At 40.3% G+C, this 17,757-nt stretch overlaps 1 protein-coding gene across 3 annotated transcripts in view; it reads left to right on the top strand.

The window, feature by feature from the left end:
• Positions 1-17,757, top strand: part of MAPKAP1 (MAPK associated protein 1) — a 307,717-nt gene that overhangs the window by 257,972 nt on the left and 31,988 nt on the right. For all 3 annotated transcript variants that reach the window (XM_089677866.1, XM_089677867.1, XM_089677868.1), the window contains one exon: positions 2,351-2,488. In XM_089677866.1, the coding sequence (XP_089533992.1) occupies positions 2,351-2,488 (138 nt within the window). The remainder of the gene's footprint in view (positions 1-2,350; positions 2,489-17,757) is intronic.

A 17,757-nucleotide genomic window follows, 5' to 3' on the forward strand; every position in this document is an offset into this window, starting at 1 on the left:
GCCACAGTCCCCTTCAAGGGTCCTCTGTATAATGTGGACCTAACTAAAATTTCCAAAGTCTCCATAGTAGGAGCACATGTATCAATGGATAGGTTAAGGGCAGGTGTGCCTGGAGGATCCCATCCCTTCTTAACCAATCCATTGATACATGTGCTCCTACTATGGAGGCTTTGGAAATTTTAGTTAAGTCTACAGTATAAAGAGGACACGCTGGACTGTGGCTTCCGCATGTATTTTCAAATGTGTGCAAACAAAACCCTCTGCTTTTAATGCAAACTGTTAGGGTTAAATTGGTTGTATCGCAGGCTGGTAAGTGTTGCTGAGAAATCCCTTTGTGTGTTTGTGATGTGTATTGCCCTTCCACGTGCACCTTACTGCTAAGGCTAGTTATAGGTTGAGACGGTTGCCATTTTTTGTGTATATACGGTAATCCTCAGCAACAAAATGTTTTTAATTTTCACTTTTATGGTTATTTAACCTCTTGCCCCCATGTTATTGATATGTACGGTGGCAGAGAGAGTGAGGTTTAATGAACACATGGGCAGCAGAGGTTTCGGTTCTGAGTGTGCGCTCACCGACAAAAACTGCACTCGGTCTATTCTAATGATTGGGGACTGCTGGGACCACTCCCGATCATGTGACCAATGATAGCCAATCAAAGTGGTCACATTAGGCAGCCTTCCCACCCCCGTACATATTAGCCAAGTTAAATGGACGCTGGGGTGGGTAGGAGGGGTTAGAGCTGATGTTTAGTATTTGGGTTTTTGGAGAATACAGGACCATACACATAGTTATATTTAATGGTGTGTATTCCATTTCCTGCAGATTTTAACTTCTGCCGCAAATCAGCTGTGACTGGCGAGAGAAGACCTGTCAATCAGCTGCTGTACCACCTACTCATGGAATGTGATTCCTTGTGGGATTGTAGTTAGATGAGTTCTGTGAGTTGATGAGGGGGTGGGCAGCGCAATTTTTCTGTGCAGCCGAAGCTGCAGTTAACATTTTTGGTGTCAAAAGACAGCCCACTGAGAGTGACATCTGCCTTTAAGGAGGCCCAGAGGGGAACATTTGTAGCAGAAGCCAACACCTGCAAGTATTTGGAATACATCATTACACATACCTAATGTGTAGCAAGCTATGTCACCTTAAAAATGTATACTAAGCTTTAAAATTATATTAAAGGCAGTTTAAAAAAAAACATAACAAACATGTTATAATCAGGCATTGGTTTTGCACAGCGCAGCCCCAATTCTCCTATTTTTGGGTCCCCCGCCAGCGCTCCTGGCCCCTTCCTCCTGTCGAGTGTTCATTTTGGGGGCACCCAAGCAGGCTCGCTCCTGAGCCGCAGCTTGACCCCACCCCCCTCCTCCTCATTGGTTTACTGGCTGTAACTGACAACACGGGGGAGCCAATGGCTCTCTGAGCTAATGAGGAGGGAGAGTCCCCGGAGAGCCGAGGCTCTCATGCACATCACTGGATCATGATGGGGCTAAGGTAAGAGGGGAGCTGGGGTGAGAGCTGCATACATACAAGGTAAAAAAAAACCTTGAGCTTTTTACTTTAAATATACAGTTCAGAGTGTTTTTTTATCTATTCTATGAGTGCAAAAGAAAAAAATCCCTGTTGATTATTCCAGAAATCCAGTGCTTTCCTGCATTATCTCCAACAGTATAATCAGTAAGTGTTCAAACAATAGAACAATTGCTACATATGGAGATGAGGAGAGAAGTGTAGTAGGTGTTCTATAGTGCCAACACACTTCCTGTGACAGTGCTGCATCCCCATAGATTCTGCATAGTGACTGAGTGTCATCACTCTAGGACAGGAAGTGTGTTACTGGCAGGATCACCAGGTCAAAATAAAGAACAAAAGGAAAACAGATCATTCAAGCAACAAGCTACAGTAGACATGCACTTGGAATACGTACATGGGAGCTGTTTCACATGCCATAGTAGTTGTATATTTGTCCATCCAGTCCATATTTACACAGATCTGACACATAGCACAGCCTTGTCTAGCAGGTGAGAGGATCTTCTGATCTTTTTCTGCTGCGGTTTCACTTTTACTTACTGGTCACCACCTTCTTCACCTGATGCTCCCAAATGTACCATTTCAATTGAACCTGATTTGATTTAGAGGAAGTATGATTTATCATCCATTTTATTTTGTAATGTGTGCAACCATGTTAAAAACACTAGGCCTCATTTTAGAAGTTTGTGTAAATTTTATTTGGTTGACAGGGGCAACAGCAGTCATTATTGGAATTTGTCAGCCTCTGATTGGTGTCTGTGGTCATAACAGAGGTTTTGTCACACCACTCTTAAATGAACTGTGTCAATTTATTTTTTAGGGATCTCGGGAGAAAAGGTGGAGATTGACCCAGTGACCAACCAGAAAACAAGTACAAAATTTTGGATCAAGCAGAAACCAATCTCTATTGATTCGGATTTGCTTTGTGGGTGTGACCTTGCAGAAGAGAAGAGTCCAAGTAAGTAATGGATACAAAATTAAGAAAAAAAACTAAGGTTGAGTGTATTAAAGTGTATGTATAGCTGAAACATATTTTATATTATTTAAAAAAAAATTTGGATAGAGTAGGGAAGGGTCAAGTTTTACTGCTGTTTGTGTCCCCACCAGGTAAATTTACCTTTATGTTTCTATTGAGAGAGACTGAAAGTGATGGGAAATTCAAGGGCTTGGATTTGTTACAAAAACAGGCAGTGAGGGTAAATATTTTCAGCGACAGCCATCTAAGAATGTAATTCCCCTCTTGCTAATGGTTTCCTCTTGCTTCCAGTTGCATCCCGTTAAGGGTACAACTCTTGGGCAACTGGCAGTAAAAAAAGAAAAAACTTTAAAAATCCAACATTTTAAAAAAGATATGGCTGGTTGCGTATTTATTATTGCCATGCATCAAGGGATCTTATTTTACAAATGGCATCTTGCAACTTCAGAGTTGAAGCTCTGGCATTGAGTAACAGAGAGAGGCGTTCTTTGCAGAGGAAAGGTACAGGATCTCCATCCTGAATGCCAGTATTTTTTAGTACGAACCCAAGGTTCTGCAGCTCCTGGGTGCTCAGGTTAATAATAAAAAAATATACACGCAAAATTTTATCTCACTGATTGAGTCGTGGCGCCATCTTTTATTTGTCAAGCAAAGTTGCTTTTTGATTTGCCAGGAGTAAGTATTGTTGCTTCTGTGGTTCCGATTATTTTGCCAGGTCCACCTGTTATACTGTACATAATATAAAAGCTCACCAAGAACATGCACATGTGAAATACTATAAGGATAAATGTATATGTTTGGAGTTGGCAATGAATTGAGACATTTCTGCCTGTACTGTACTACCTGTGCATGAATGTGAGTTACCGCAGTGCTGGGTGCAGATCTGAACACATCCACAATTCAGGAATGTAGTTTTGTCCTTTTTTCATTTTGCTAATTTACAGAGCTGCGCTTACATTCAGTGTTCCCTGAGTAATTTGGCAGGGAGTGGGGTAATATAGTAGGGTTGCCACATCCTAAATGTAAAATTCTTTGGAAACAAAAAACAAGGTACCCAATACACAATTGTGAATGATATCAATAAAATGGTATTCAAAACAAGGATAAAAAAATACTAAATTATATGTTTTTGATGTATTGTACATTGTCACCCTAGGGCAGGGGTGGGCAAACGTTTTGACTTGAGGGCCGCAATGGGTTCATATATTGGACCCGGGGGCCGGACCAAGAGTAGATGAATGATGTGTATGTGTGAATTAATATAAATTAAATTAAAATTTGTAACATTAAATTTTTAGATTAATTTAAGGTAGAAAAGCATAAAAAGAGTTATTTTACAAACCTTTTATGCCCCCCACTAGCTGCTGGCCGGCCCAGCCACTACCATGCCATCCATAGTAAGTATAGTAATATTCCCCCATAGTAAGCATAGTAATTAATCCCCCATATAGTAATTCATCCCCCATATAGTAATTCATCCCCCCTATAGTAATTCATTCCCCATATTAATTCATCCCCCATATTAATTGATCCCTCATATAGTATTTCATCCCCCATAGTACTATTCCCCCCCAAGTAGTAAGCCAAGTCCCCCCTGTGTCAATTTACTTACCTTTGCTCCGCGCGTTCCTCTCGCCGTGTTCCCGCGCCGTTCCGGTCTTCAGGGCGGACTGTGAGAGGAGGCTAGCTCCCCTCACGGTCGTCACGCTGCCCCGCCTACACACATCCTGACAGCCAATGTTTGCCTGCCCTGGCTGGTTTTTTTTTTATCACGCTCCGCGGGTCAGATTAAAAGGTCCGCCGGGCCGTAGTTTGCCCATTGCTGCCCTAGGGCCTCATTATTCCTGCTAGTTTAAACAAGATATGTCTATTTAGTCTAGTAGCCTTTTGATTTAGTATTTTTTTTACTATATTGTATTTAACAGATTATGTAGGGATTGGAACGCAACTTCAACGTGAAGAAGCAGAACACTGTCCCATGAGAATAACACAATCAAAAACACATTTTTTCAGATTTTTTTTTATCCTTGTATTGAATAAAAAATTATTATTTTTTTCACTATTGTTTGAGTACCTAAAAAGTTGTTCTTTGGTTTTATGTTTCATAAGAATTAAGTGTCCCATGCCATAAACTGTTCATAGAACTGTCTACAGCAGGGTAGACAGTTGTCATCTTTCAAAGAGCATACAAAAGGAGTGGGTATGAAAATCTCAGACCTTCTCATTCATATAAGAGCATCTTACAGTAAATAAGTAAAAGCGATACACCTTTTAACATTTGCAGGAGATGAACAATGGGAGCTGTATTTACCCCACCAACATAGATTTAGAACTGAAATATCAATTTTGGATTTACTGTCCCTTTTAATACACAGTGTTCACTAATCAGCCATTACTTTTTGGTCATCCACCTAATATTGAGTAGGTCCCCCTTTTGCCACCAAAACAGTCCTGACCCATTTAGACATGGACGCCGCTAGTCCTCTGAAGGTATGCTATGGTATCTGGCACCAGGCTGTCAGTAACAGATCCTTTAAAGTGTTACTAAACCCAGGACTATATCTGGTCTCCCACAGTACACACAACATGGAAGTGCAATTATTTTAGTAAATATAAACTACTAAATACCATTTCTCAACAGCAGTCATGGAATACCATTTCCACTCATCAGCAACAATGGTAGGTGGTGCGTGTCAAGTAACATCCAGATGAATGGCAAGACCCAAGGTTTCCCTGCAGAACATTGCCCACGGCATCACACTGCCTCTGCCGACTTTTTATTAGCACTGATCACTGTATTGGTGTCACTGGGGATGTCAGTGACACCAAGTCAGTTCCCCCCAGTGTCAGAATGCCCACCGCAGTCCCGCTATAAGTCACTGATCGCCGCCATTATATATACATTGTATAAAAAAAAAAATTCCAGTATATATACCGTCATTTGTAAACTTTCACGTAAACCAATTAATTTACACGTATTGGGATTTTTTGTTTTTCAGCAAAGATGTAGCAGAATACATTTTGGCCTGAATTTATGATGAAATTTTTTTTTTTTTTTTACTGGACATGTTTAATAGCAAAAAGTCAAAAATGTAGGTTTTTTTTTTTTTTTTTCTTTTCAAAATTGTCAGTCCTTTTTTGTCTATAGCGTAAATAAAAAAATAAAAACTGCATAGGCGATCAAATACCACCGAAAGAAAGCTCAATTCGTGATAAAAAAGGGCGTAAATTTCATTAGGGTGCAGTATTGTATGACTGCGCAATTGTCAGTTACGCAGCGCCGTAATGCAAAAATGGCCTATACAGGAAGGTGGATAAATCCTCTGGAGGGCAAGTGGTTAACACAAAATTGCCAGTGCAACACACACTCCACTGCATTGTCCTTCCCATTGTTATATTGCTGTTAATGTTCAAGGAACTACCTTTTACTTACAGGGCTCCTTTGTTAGGCTTTGGCCTGCCTCTTCTTGCTAAGGAGGGATTCATTCTCCCTGCTTGTTTCCAGACTGCCCTTTCCACAAGTTTGAGTGCGATTTTTATCAGTCTGTGATATATGTCTTACTGCTTACATAAAAAAAAATGAATCCTGGGGTCCTTCTTGAATGAATTATGAGGGAGAAGGAGAGGATGGGGAACAGATAAGAGTTCAGACTTGTGCAATATATCCTCTTTCCTGTGTTTTATCTCTGGTAACACAAGCTGAGACTATCTTAGTGCAGGGAGATATTATAAATTGTACTTATGCAAGCAGGCAGAGCAGGGTCAATTGTATGGCTGTCAGAATGAAGATGTCAGCCCAATAAGAGATGGCTGCCTGGTTCTGTGAGCGGACTCTTAGAATCCTGCTTATGTAATGGCCCATCATTTTCAGCTTGTCCTGCAAGGTCACTTGCCCTTAGGAGTTAGCATGTTGTTCATTTTCTCTAACCTTGAATGAATACTGTCTTATACATGTGCTTCAAGAGCTTGCACACTTCAGGATTTCCATTTTTTTATTGGGAATCTGCCCATCGTCTTTGTATCCCTGCCCTTCTCACAACACCCTCTGTCTCACAGTGAATTATATTGCCGGGCCCACTCCATTCATTCAGATTTTATACCAAATGACATTGCATGTTAAATCTGTAATTGCATTTCCTCTTTGCAATGTGTGTGTATATACATGTGTATATATACACATTTTGTGCTACTGTCACAGCACAAATGTAATATCAGTAAGTACATATGCTAGCATTTCCAGGGGGAAAATATACAGAAGTCATTCAGTGGATATGGCAATAATGTGATTGTATCAGTCTGCCGACCCCAGAATTGCTACTATTGAAACATTAGCCTTCTAAACTCACACTATTATGTGCCCCGTGAGTTTCACTCTCCCGAGTAAATCAATCAGCATCCTCTGCGATTCCTTCTGTGGATCTGACAGCCAGGGCTATCTGCCTTGGAAATAGAGTGGAATTGAAAGTGCTACATAATTACTTTATTTCCCAAAAATGATGGCCTAGCGTTAAAGGTTTTATCTAACGACTTGGCTACCCAAGACCTTTCAATTACGTCATCACCAGATCAAACCACGCAGGGCATAGCTGCTACCTAGAGGACCATATATATTCTATGGAAGATTCAGACAAAGGTTTTATCTTGCACAAAAGCCATTTATACTGTCACCCCTTCACAGACTAGGGAAGATGGAGAAATAGAGTATTGCGGCACACCTTATTTGTTTTAGAGCAGGCGTGCCTCAAGTTGGATCTACCAGGAGATAAGAAAAAAACAGGTATTGGCAAATCAGAAAATTCAGTTACAAGTAATCTGTGTTAGATATGTTTTCTTTTTGATTTTAAAAGAATCATATTTCAGAAAATCTTTGATCCTATAGAAGCAGCAAACAAAGTGATAGATTATAGTAGCTGTTCTTGAACACGTCTCGCTCTTCTACAAGACAAAGTATAGACACATTCAGCCATCTCTTCATCTTAAGAAGGGGGTCTTCTGCTGCAAGGCCCTTTTTTCCAGTGCCTAATCAAGTTTGCATGATACATTTTGCTACTTTTCCTGTATTTCTGGGTGGGTAAACCTTCCTTGATGCTTCACCTGTCCTAATTCATGACCACAAGCATATGCCACTTCCCTATAGCCACCTCTACCACATGCCCTATTATAGGGCTTGAAAAAGCCGCTCGCCCGCACGCCAAATGCAAGGAGAAATTCCTCTGTGGCGAGCAGCTGCTAGCGGTGTGCACAGATGAAGCATAGAGCGACTGCACCTGCTCTCCAAGCCTCATTGTGAAGCCGAGTTCCGGTTTACAACTTCCAGTTTTCGGCTTCTGCGGCACCGCCGCCGAGGGGACAGGTGCAGGAGAGGTCCGCTCTCCTCCGCTGAAAGGAGACACCCTCTCCACCGCCGCGGGGGACTCGGGGGGACAGTAAGTACTGTATACAACATGTCCTATCACTATAATGAAGTACAGGGGAGCTGAGATATACATTACTCAGTAATGTATATCCCAGCTCCCCTGTACTCCATTATAGTGATGACGTATACAGTAATGAGTACAGGGGAGCTGGGATATACATTACTGTGTACAGTTTTATATTTTGGACTATTTATTCTAAAGAAAATGTAATTTCATAAGCTTTAAGGGGGTGTTGTTGGGGGTGGGGTTTGGGGCGGGCCGGGTTGCGGGCGGACCTGGGCAAAGTTGGGTGGGGCAACTGGTGGAGCGTAAGTTTTGTGACCGGCTACTAGGTCTGGACTTGAAATTTTAACCCCTGCTCTATTAGGTTCTTTACCTTTTGTCTAAAAGGGACTTTTATTACAGGGCCAAAGCTGACATTTCTGACATGACTCCCAAAATTAATTTACAGTTAACTGAACCCCTGGTTAAAAGAACCATTGAAATATTTATCTGGTCTTCTCAGAGCTCCGTTTACCCCCTAGGGCAGGGGTGCTCAACCCCTAGCCCTCGGAGCCTTCTGATGTGGCCCTCGACCTCAAACTGAATGCAGGTGTTTTGATGCACTTTCAGTGCACCATACCCACGAGTTATAATAACAAAGCGCAGCTAACAGGCAGGAAAGCCGCAGGTGCACTGAGCTACACCTGCGCTGCTGGTAAACTGCAGCACATCAGTGTGAATGCAGCCTTACAGGACAGTAAGGGCTCATTTACATTTGCGGTTTTGGGATGGTAAAACCCAATAGTTGAGATTTTTTTTAACTATATATATCACAATGGCGACTCTGCCTCATGCTCCAGGGGGCCTGTCATATTCTGTTTTACACTTGGACATGAGGGGTGGTGGGGGTGGCATATACAGGAACCTATCCTTTCCATTTTCCTCTTGCAACTGCTGAAAATTTCTCCTCCTCTCCCTTCTGCTGGCATTCAGCTGCTGCAAGAGGAAAATGTTCATTATGCTATTCAAAATAAGAAGTTTGAAATTTTAAACGATTTCATATAATTGTTGCCCACGACCGGTTAGCAAATCACTTAAGTGGCCCTCACTCATCAAAAGATTGAGCACCCCTGTCCTAGAGTTTATAGATTAACTTCAAGACCTTCCTTTTATAAAATTTCAGTATTAGTTGCTCCACAATTTCTCCAACAGAGGTATTCAGCCTGATTTTTTAACTCTTGCTTTAGATCAGTAAGAAAAAAAACACTCTTTTAGAGCTTCTCCAGCTCCACGAGATCTCTTGGCTGGGCAGTTCCATCAAACCTCTAGCTCCAGCATAGCGAGTGTTTTTTTTTTTGGTGACACCTCTGTTTCACTCACCAACACTGCCAGGGGTAATTTTTAGTTTCATCTGTGAGTTTTCAGCCTCCAGACCAACAGTTCCAATGTGCTTTTCTGCAACAGCACTTGTCCAAGCACCGCTTTGATGTGGCACCACTCATTGTGGTTTGTCCTGTTGGGTAGTAGTATTGACATTACAGACTATCCGTGATCAATTCAGTTGCTGTGATTGCAGTCCATTTATAGATTTCTCAGTAAGGATGGTCCATAGAAGCACTGTGCAACACCATGCTTTGATATTGTGTTTATAGGGGAATTGCTGCATCATGATCTATGATATTTCACTTTCTGTGAGGTCCAGCAACCATAATTAGCTTCACACATCCACATGTGACATTGCAGTTGATTTGCTAAAGTAGTAAAGCATATTTGCTTTCCAAAGTGAATTTTCAGTTTGAAAATTGAATTTTTGTCTTTGCTTAGTAACCAAGGTGAAGCTAAATGAAAATTCACTTCACAAAGAAAACCCCAAAAGTATGTGCAAATCAATTTTTTCAAGAAAGGGTTTTTGCTTGCACATGATCAGATGACTAAAGTTTAGTACAGTTTGTACATAATTCACTATGCTCAATGAATATTAACTTTTCAAAGTGAACATGCTTTATTCCTTTGATAAATCAGCCTTCATGTGTGATTTTTGTAAGTGTTTGCTGTTCATTCAGTAAAAAGCGAATGTCATTCAAAGCATCCAATGTATTTGGACCTGGGAATTAATGGGATTGGGGAAATGGGAAAGGCTAAAGAAAAAGCGGGGAAAAAAATATATATATTTAACTCAACATGTCAGATTCTTTGTATGAAATTTGTATTTGGTATTGAGCACTGAACACTCACAAAAGTGAGCAGTGTCACAATTCTAAAAAAAAGAAAAAAAAAACCTTTGAAACTGACACTGCTGTGCTAATTTCTGTTCATGCAAACCCCACTTGATCTCATCATATTGTTAAACTCACAGTCTACACAAAGAGGTTTTTTTTGTTGCCTTTTTTTTTTGTGCGTCACAATGTAAATGGGAATTGGCTCTCATAAATTAAACTATGACTTTCATCTTTACAAATCTACTGTTACATAAAAGTTCCACTTATGTAATATCCTTTATGTCAATAATAGTTGAGGGTAAATACCTGGTTCTGAGCAAATTACGTAAAAGTTGCGTTCACCTTTAAAAAGAAAATAAATGCACATTTTTTTTTCAAGTTCTTTTTTTAATGTTTTTTTTTTGTAGGAGATCAGAAGATTGTGGGTGCAATGCAGGGGTGCTGCCGACTTTCAGAGTAAGCTGGCTGCCTGTACCTCATTCTCCGCCTATATAGGAGGAATTAGTGGACTACTAGAGAGCTCACCAGCACCCTTGCAGTTCGTTGAGAACTACAAGCGGTCAGTTTCAAAGGCTGACAGGACTTGTAGTTCATTCATTCACAGGATTCAGTGACTAAATGAGGCAGCCAAGTGGATGGAGACTGACAGACTGCACTCTTTTTAAATTGTGATAGTGGGTGTGGGTAGAAGACCCCCAGCCCACTGTCTTGGGGTGGGGGGGTTGCTATAGGAGATGGGCTACAGTGCAGGAGCAGGAACATGTCACATGTTCCACCCTAAAAATGGGTAGAACATGTAACATTTTCCCCAAGGTGAACTTATCCATTAAGAAAGAATACAGGAAAGTACATCTGTGACAGTTCCCATTTGCTCAGGTCATGGCAAGATTATATTGACCTAGGTAAACAGAATGTATTAGTATGTAATACAGGGTCACGCTTTAGCGTAAACCCTTTTCACTTGTGATGCTTCCATATTCGTGGATGATAATGACATCATGAAAATGGGTAAACAAATTCTAGAGTCTTCTATGACTTCCTTAGACACCAGTTCTTTATTATTTGTAATGGAGCTCCAAAACTAAATTTTTTGGAAAAATATAACGCCCACCGTTGATATTAGTAAAACAACAAAGGGTGACTTCAGTAGGCATTGCTACCAATACTGTTCCTCCTAGAGAACAAAACACATCCACAGAGCACTATACAGTACATAAAACATCACATGTGAATATCGCAAAAAAGAGAGTCCGTAATAAGTGCTTAATGCACGCACAGTCCACGTTATACAATCCAATTTTTTGCTTGATCCTCCAAAAAAATGTGATTCATCAAGTGATCTTGTGCTCTTATGTGCTCTGTACCTGCTCAAGTGCTCCCATACTCACTGCAAGGTTTTGACCCTGTGCAATAAGCATAAGAGTCAGAATAGCCTTGGAATGGTATCTCTCCTGAATCTCCTTCACTTTACCAGGCTCCTCACTCTGCTCCTGGAGGTGCCACAGCTTAATTATAAGTAAGCATGTAGACATCAATACTCAGGCAGTTATGCGGATTAAATGAAGACAAGGCCATCATAGTGTACTATTTTTATTTATAGGTCTGTTTCTGATGATGCCCAAAAGGGAAGAAACTCATTGGGTGGGGGTTTCAGTGATGTCACTTCTGGCCTGTGAAGCGCACGCTCAATGCTGCATGTCTGGGTCTTACCAGTGAGCTGTATTCTCTGCATTTGATTAAACTAAAGTGTAACTATTTTAGTGCCATAAGTAAATTAAAATAGTACACTATGGTGACCTCTTCTTCCATTTTGAACCGCATAACTGCCTGACCTTTTTTTTTTTGTCTTTCCTGTTGGTTGAACTGGATGGATTTGTGTCTTTTTTCAACCAGATTAACTATGTAACTAGCAGTGAGGAAAACAGTACAGTAGTATAGTACTGAAACCGTATGCAAGTGAGCAGTGGGAGGATGTAGGAAATAACAAATGATGCTTTGGAGTCATAAAGATTTGCAGAATTGTATACTGTACATCAGTAAGCAGCTAGGCTAGAATTTGAGATTTCCAGGTGATTGTAGGTCATCCAAGGCTGCTAGACTTTTAAAAGTGTCTTGTGAGCGTCTGACAGTATGCTCATTAACTTTTCATTGCCCCAAAAAAATGATCTAATCTGGATTCAGCTGCATTGCATGGGACAGATGGTAACTTTCAGGCCTTTGCTATGGCCTGCTTGGCAGCAGAAAGATAAAGGTGAGCAGTTTCTGTTGCATTTTACTGAGTGTTTGCTCTAAAATGTAGGAGGCTGGTCCAAGTATTCTGGTCTATATGTTGGTGGAATAAGGAAGAAATAAGGTTGTGGATTTTAGACCAGAAATTACTATGTTTAGTACAGGACCACCAACATACATATATCATGTCACCAAGGTGACCACAGTTTCAAAAGTACTTGCTAGAAATGAGCAGAAATAAGCTATTGTTGCTGGCGTTAAGTAGAACCAAAGGAGGCCTTTGTAGGCATTTTCAAGTGAATGAGTGTTAATGAAGCAGATAATTGTCTACCCATGCTTGTTGGCAATTCTCAGTTCTATGTATCCCCATTTTGTGACATACGTAAAGGGAAGTGTGTGAAGTGAGCAATATAAGTTGCCGGTAAAGCATAGAAATAGTTTTGGGGCAATTGGGGGATTAAAGACAGAGCCTTTCAAATGATGTGAAAAGGATTGGTGAGTCTACACCGCTTACTAGAGAGGTTATCCAGTGATGCTAGATTCCTAGATTGTAAGCTCGAAAGAGCAGGGCCCTCGATCCCCTCATGTTTTGCATTGTATTGGTATTGTTCTGTCACATGTTCTGTCCCCCTTTGTAATGTACAGCGCTGAGCGAACTATTGGCGCTTTATAAATACTGTATAATAATAATAAAATAATAATGCTGCTTATATATCTTTCATTAATAGGGATTTTGAGTCCTTCATCAAGCCTGCACCAATATCAGAAATTATATGTGGATTAAAAAAATAATTTACAGGAAATAATTTGTATGTGGTCCACCAGCGGAAATAATAATAAAAAAGAGCTTGGGGAGGGAGCACAGTTTGGCATTTCTAGGAACATGAGTTTCTTGTGGTATGTAAGCACATTAGTTGAGCAGTGTGGCCTGCTGCATATTGTTTTTGCAAAATATTAACATCAAGGCCACCTGCTTTCCTATTGAGTACACCTTTTAGTCCTTATGCACACTTGACGTTTTTACAGCGGCTGTTTTTGGCTTTTGACTTTTTTTTACAGCCAGTAAACCCCCCACGTTATCCTATGTGTCCATGCACACATAGACTGTAATCAACATTTTTTGGCTGGGAAAAACCCCAGAACTAGTGGGTTTCTAGAGGAGTTTTTTAGCTGTACAAAATGCTCTAGCGCTAAAAAAAGCTGAAAAACTTACGTTTTTAACGTGACTTTACACAGCTAACGTTACCAGCGTTATCAAACGTCCCGTGTGCATGTGGGCTAATTCTGCTTTGCTCATGAGCTATAACATGGAACTGTTACTGGGAAGGCTCTAAGATAATGTGGCTGTTTTGGGAGTCACGTCATTTTGACAGCTGCTATATGGCCAAACCAATGGAGTGTGTATGAAATAGAGCTGTAAGTGACTGAAAAAGGGGATGAGCTTTTTCCAACTATAGAATAATATAAATATATACAGTGCACAGCATAAATGAGAAAACTTTTCCTTTCCTTTCAGAATCAAAATTTTCTATGGGACACTATACTGCCAAATACTCCCACAAATGCTGGCCATTGATTGCAAAAAAAGATTTGCTAATTTGCACACGCAAAAAATATTTTTCATAACAAATTAAATCAAGACCATGTTGCAAAAATGCTAAAGCTAAATATTAGACAACAAAATTCTAATAACAAGAATTACACTACAGGTGAGTCTATTTATTAAACAGGTGTCCAGAAGACAGCTGATTATAAAAGGGCGTTACTTAACCACTTGCCCTCCAGAGGATTTACCCCCCTTCCTGACCAGGCCATTTTTTGCGTTACGGAGCTGCGTTACTTTAACTGACAATTGCACGGAAATTTACGTCCTTTTTTTCCCACAATTAAAGCTTTCTTTTGGTGGTAAAGACCGACAATTTTGAGAAAAACACTATATTTTGGACTTTTTGCTATTAAACTTGTCCAGTAAAATTTTTTTTAGAAAAATCTAATTTCCTCATAAATTTAGGCCTAAATGTATTCTGCTACAAGTCTTTGTTAAAAAAAAAAATAAAAAATCACAATACGTGTAAATTAATTGGTTTACGTTAAAGTTATAGCGTTGACAAATGGCGGTCTATATACTGGGCTTTATTTTTATTTTTACTAGTAATGGCAGCGATCAGCGACTTATATCAAGACTGTGGCGGGCATTCTGACACTGGGGGGAACTGACTTGGTGTCACTGACATCCCCAGTGACACCAATACAGTGATCAGTGCTAATAGAAAGCACTGACACTGTACTAATGGCACTGAGCATGAAGGGGTTAACATCTGGAGTGATCAAAGGGTTAGCTGTGTGCTGTTTTACAGGATGTTCTGTGTTTGTGCTTCACTGTGACTGTGTGCACAGCCATGCAAAGCAGTGTGCAGGAGCTGACAGGGAGAACTGTTTTGTTTACTAACAGTTCTCCTACACCCATCCCCCCTCCTGTCAAAGATCCTGGGCAATCACCAGGCGGCGGCGGAACCCAGTAATTAACAGCTGTGAGCGCATGCGCCACCTATCCGGAAATGCAAAATCACGTGTATATATTCGTGATTTTGCGCACAGCTGCCACCCTGTAGCAGTATTTCTGCTATGGGGCGGAGCTGAAGCAGTTAACAAAGAAAACCCCTCCCATTTTATGCTGTCAGCAATGGCACCACATGGAAGAGAAATGTCACAAGGCCTGAGAAATAATTTATTTACACAAGAAAGTTGAAGGCTACAAGAAGATCAGCAAAGCTTTACTTATCAGTCAGAATGCTGTAGCAAAAGTTTACACTTAAGACTCACACAGACACTGATTTGAGTTATTTTTACCAAAGAAATGTAGCAGTATAATTTTTGATTCAAATTTCTGAAGAAATATTACTTTTTATAACAGAAACTAAGAAAAAATTTTTGAGACAGATCGAGCTTTCTTTTGTTGGTATTTAATCACCACTGGGTTTTTTATTTTTTGCATTATAAACTAAGAGAGACCACAAATTATGAAAAAAAACATGTTTTTTCTTAGTTTCTGCTATAAAACTTTGCAAATAAGTAATTTTTGTTCATAGATTTTAATCAAAATTTGTACTGCTACATTTCTTTAGTAAAAAAAAACCCAAATCCATGTATAATATTTGGATTGTGTGAACAACTATGTGCGTCTACAAGCTATGGTAAAAACTACCCTGTAAAAGGAAGATGCTTATACTTATTATAACTATTCTTAGGACGCCACAGTTTGGTCACATGATCAGCTCCCAGCAGCAGCTTCATAGGAGAGGAGGGACAGCCGACAGTAAATGTCCCAAAATAAGCCGAGTCACTGCCCAGGTATTTCAGCCATTGTCGGCGATCTCTCCTTTCCCCTGTAGCCAGCCATTGGGAAGATGTCTTCAGGGGAGTGGCTAGAGTTAGACTGATAGCCCACCTATTTCATTTTAGCTAAGGGGAAATGATAAAGGGCTTACATCCATATTATAAATTGTCTGTGAAGTCCCCATTCTGTGAGTGTATCATAGGAGTAATATAATAGAATGCTGTCAAAAGCTTTTTCAATGTCTGCAGTAGGAAGAAGCCTTGTTGCTGTCTGCTATGCAGTAATGTGTTATTTTCTTATCTTATCATTGGCTTGCCATTTTGGGATATTACATAGTTACATAGTTAGTCTGGCTGAAAAAAGACAAAAGTCCATCCAGTTCAACGATAAAAAAAAAAAAAAGTTGGAATCCTACACACACAGTTGATCCAGAGGAAGGCAAAATACCCAGCAAAGCATGATCCAATTTGCTCCTGCAGGAGAAAAAAATCCTTCTTGATCCCCCGAGAGGCAATCGGATATTCCCTGGGTCAACTTTACCTATAAATGTTAGTATCCAGTTATATTCTGTGTATCCAAGAAATAATCCAGGCCTTTTTTAAAGCAATCCACTGAGCTGGCCAGAACCAACTCTTGAGGGAGTCTATTCCACATTTTCACAGCTCTCACTGTTAAGAAACCTTTCCGTGTTTGGAGATTAAATTTCTTTTCCTCCAGATGTAGAGTGCCCCCTTGTCCTCTGTCATGACCTCTGGATATACCCAACTTGTTCTTTGTGTATAAGGAAGCCAAGGAAAGTATTGATCCTGGATGCCAAGATTTTTGACAGAATTTTAATGTCAATATTCAGTAAAGATGTTGGTTTAAAATTCTGTTTTCATGATCATCTTTCCCTGTCTTCGGGATTGTGGCTGTGCGAGATAATGTAGGTCTTTAAGAAAGTTTTTATAATAGAGGACCAAAAATCTATCAGGACCTGGGGATTTGGATGATTTCAGAGTTTTGTTTGTAGGATTTCCAGAATAGTTATATCTGTGGTTAGGTTATCTAAATGTGCGTGTGGTATGCTGGGGTGTGTCATTTCCCCCCCCAAAAATCTACCTACCTGGAAAGAAGCACATTTTCTAACAATTGTAGCTGGGTTAGCTGAGAGTGTACCATGTTTATCCTTGATAAAAATGAGTTTCAAAGCAGGATTTCTCAAAAGCATAGACCCAGCTATGCTAACACTAGAGTAATATTTCTGATTATTTGATTATTTTCTATTCTATCATTCAAGGAAGGTTAAGACCCCGGTCGCACTGGATGCAACTTGGCATGCGATTTGCATGCCATACAACTTGCAAATTGCATGCCAAGTTGCACCCTATTGTGTGCAATTACGGCGGTCATATCGGTGTGGTCCCGACTTGGTTGGAGCCGCACCGATTTCTAAAGTAGTGCATGGTTCGATTTGCATAGACACCTGTGTCAGATGTCTTGCAAATCGCACCTCAAATCTCAATGACATCCCAACTTTGAAATCATGCAGCTTATAGTGAATTTGCATGATTTCAAAGTTGGGATCGATGTGACTGGGGTGTAAGTCCTTCTTTGAGTTGACCATGTATTTCATGAAGGCATTTGAGGTATTGTTTCCATTAGGACTTTAGTTGTTTTGAGTTTGTCTATTTCGGGTTTGATTTTTCTGTGTGAATTAGATAACCTCAAATAGTAGCTTTGTGTGGATTCCAAACAGTTATCTGAGAAGCCTTCTCTGTGTTATTGATCCTGAAATATTGTTCTATCTTGTCGTAATTCAGAAATTTTGTGTCAGGAGTGGTAATCTAGGATTCATTAAGACCAGGGCTTTTTTCGGCAGAAACGCGGGGGAACACTGTTCTGGCACCTTCAGTACTGAATGTATGTAATGGCAAGAGGAGCTGGAAGGTCTACTGATTTTGGCTGCTGGGGGATCTATTGTCACTGGAGGTGATTTGTTTTTGCTTGGTGGTCTTTTGTTGCTGGGGAGGTCTATTGTTTCTGGAAGGGATCTACTGTTGAGGGAGGATTCTTGTTGCTGGCTGC

This window comes from Staurois parvus, unplaced genomic scaffold (genome assembly GCF_062004578.1).
Source record: "Staurois parvus isolate SC_StPar_1 unplaced genomic scaffold, SC_StPar_1.0 ptg000194l, whole genome shotgun sequence".
Taxonomy (NCBI): Eukaryota; Metazoa; Chordata; class Amphibia; order Anura; family Ranidae; genus Staurois; species Staurois parvus.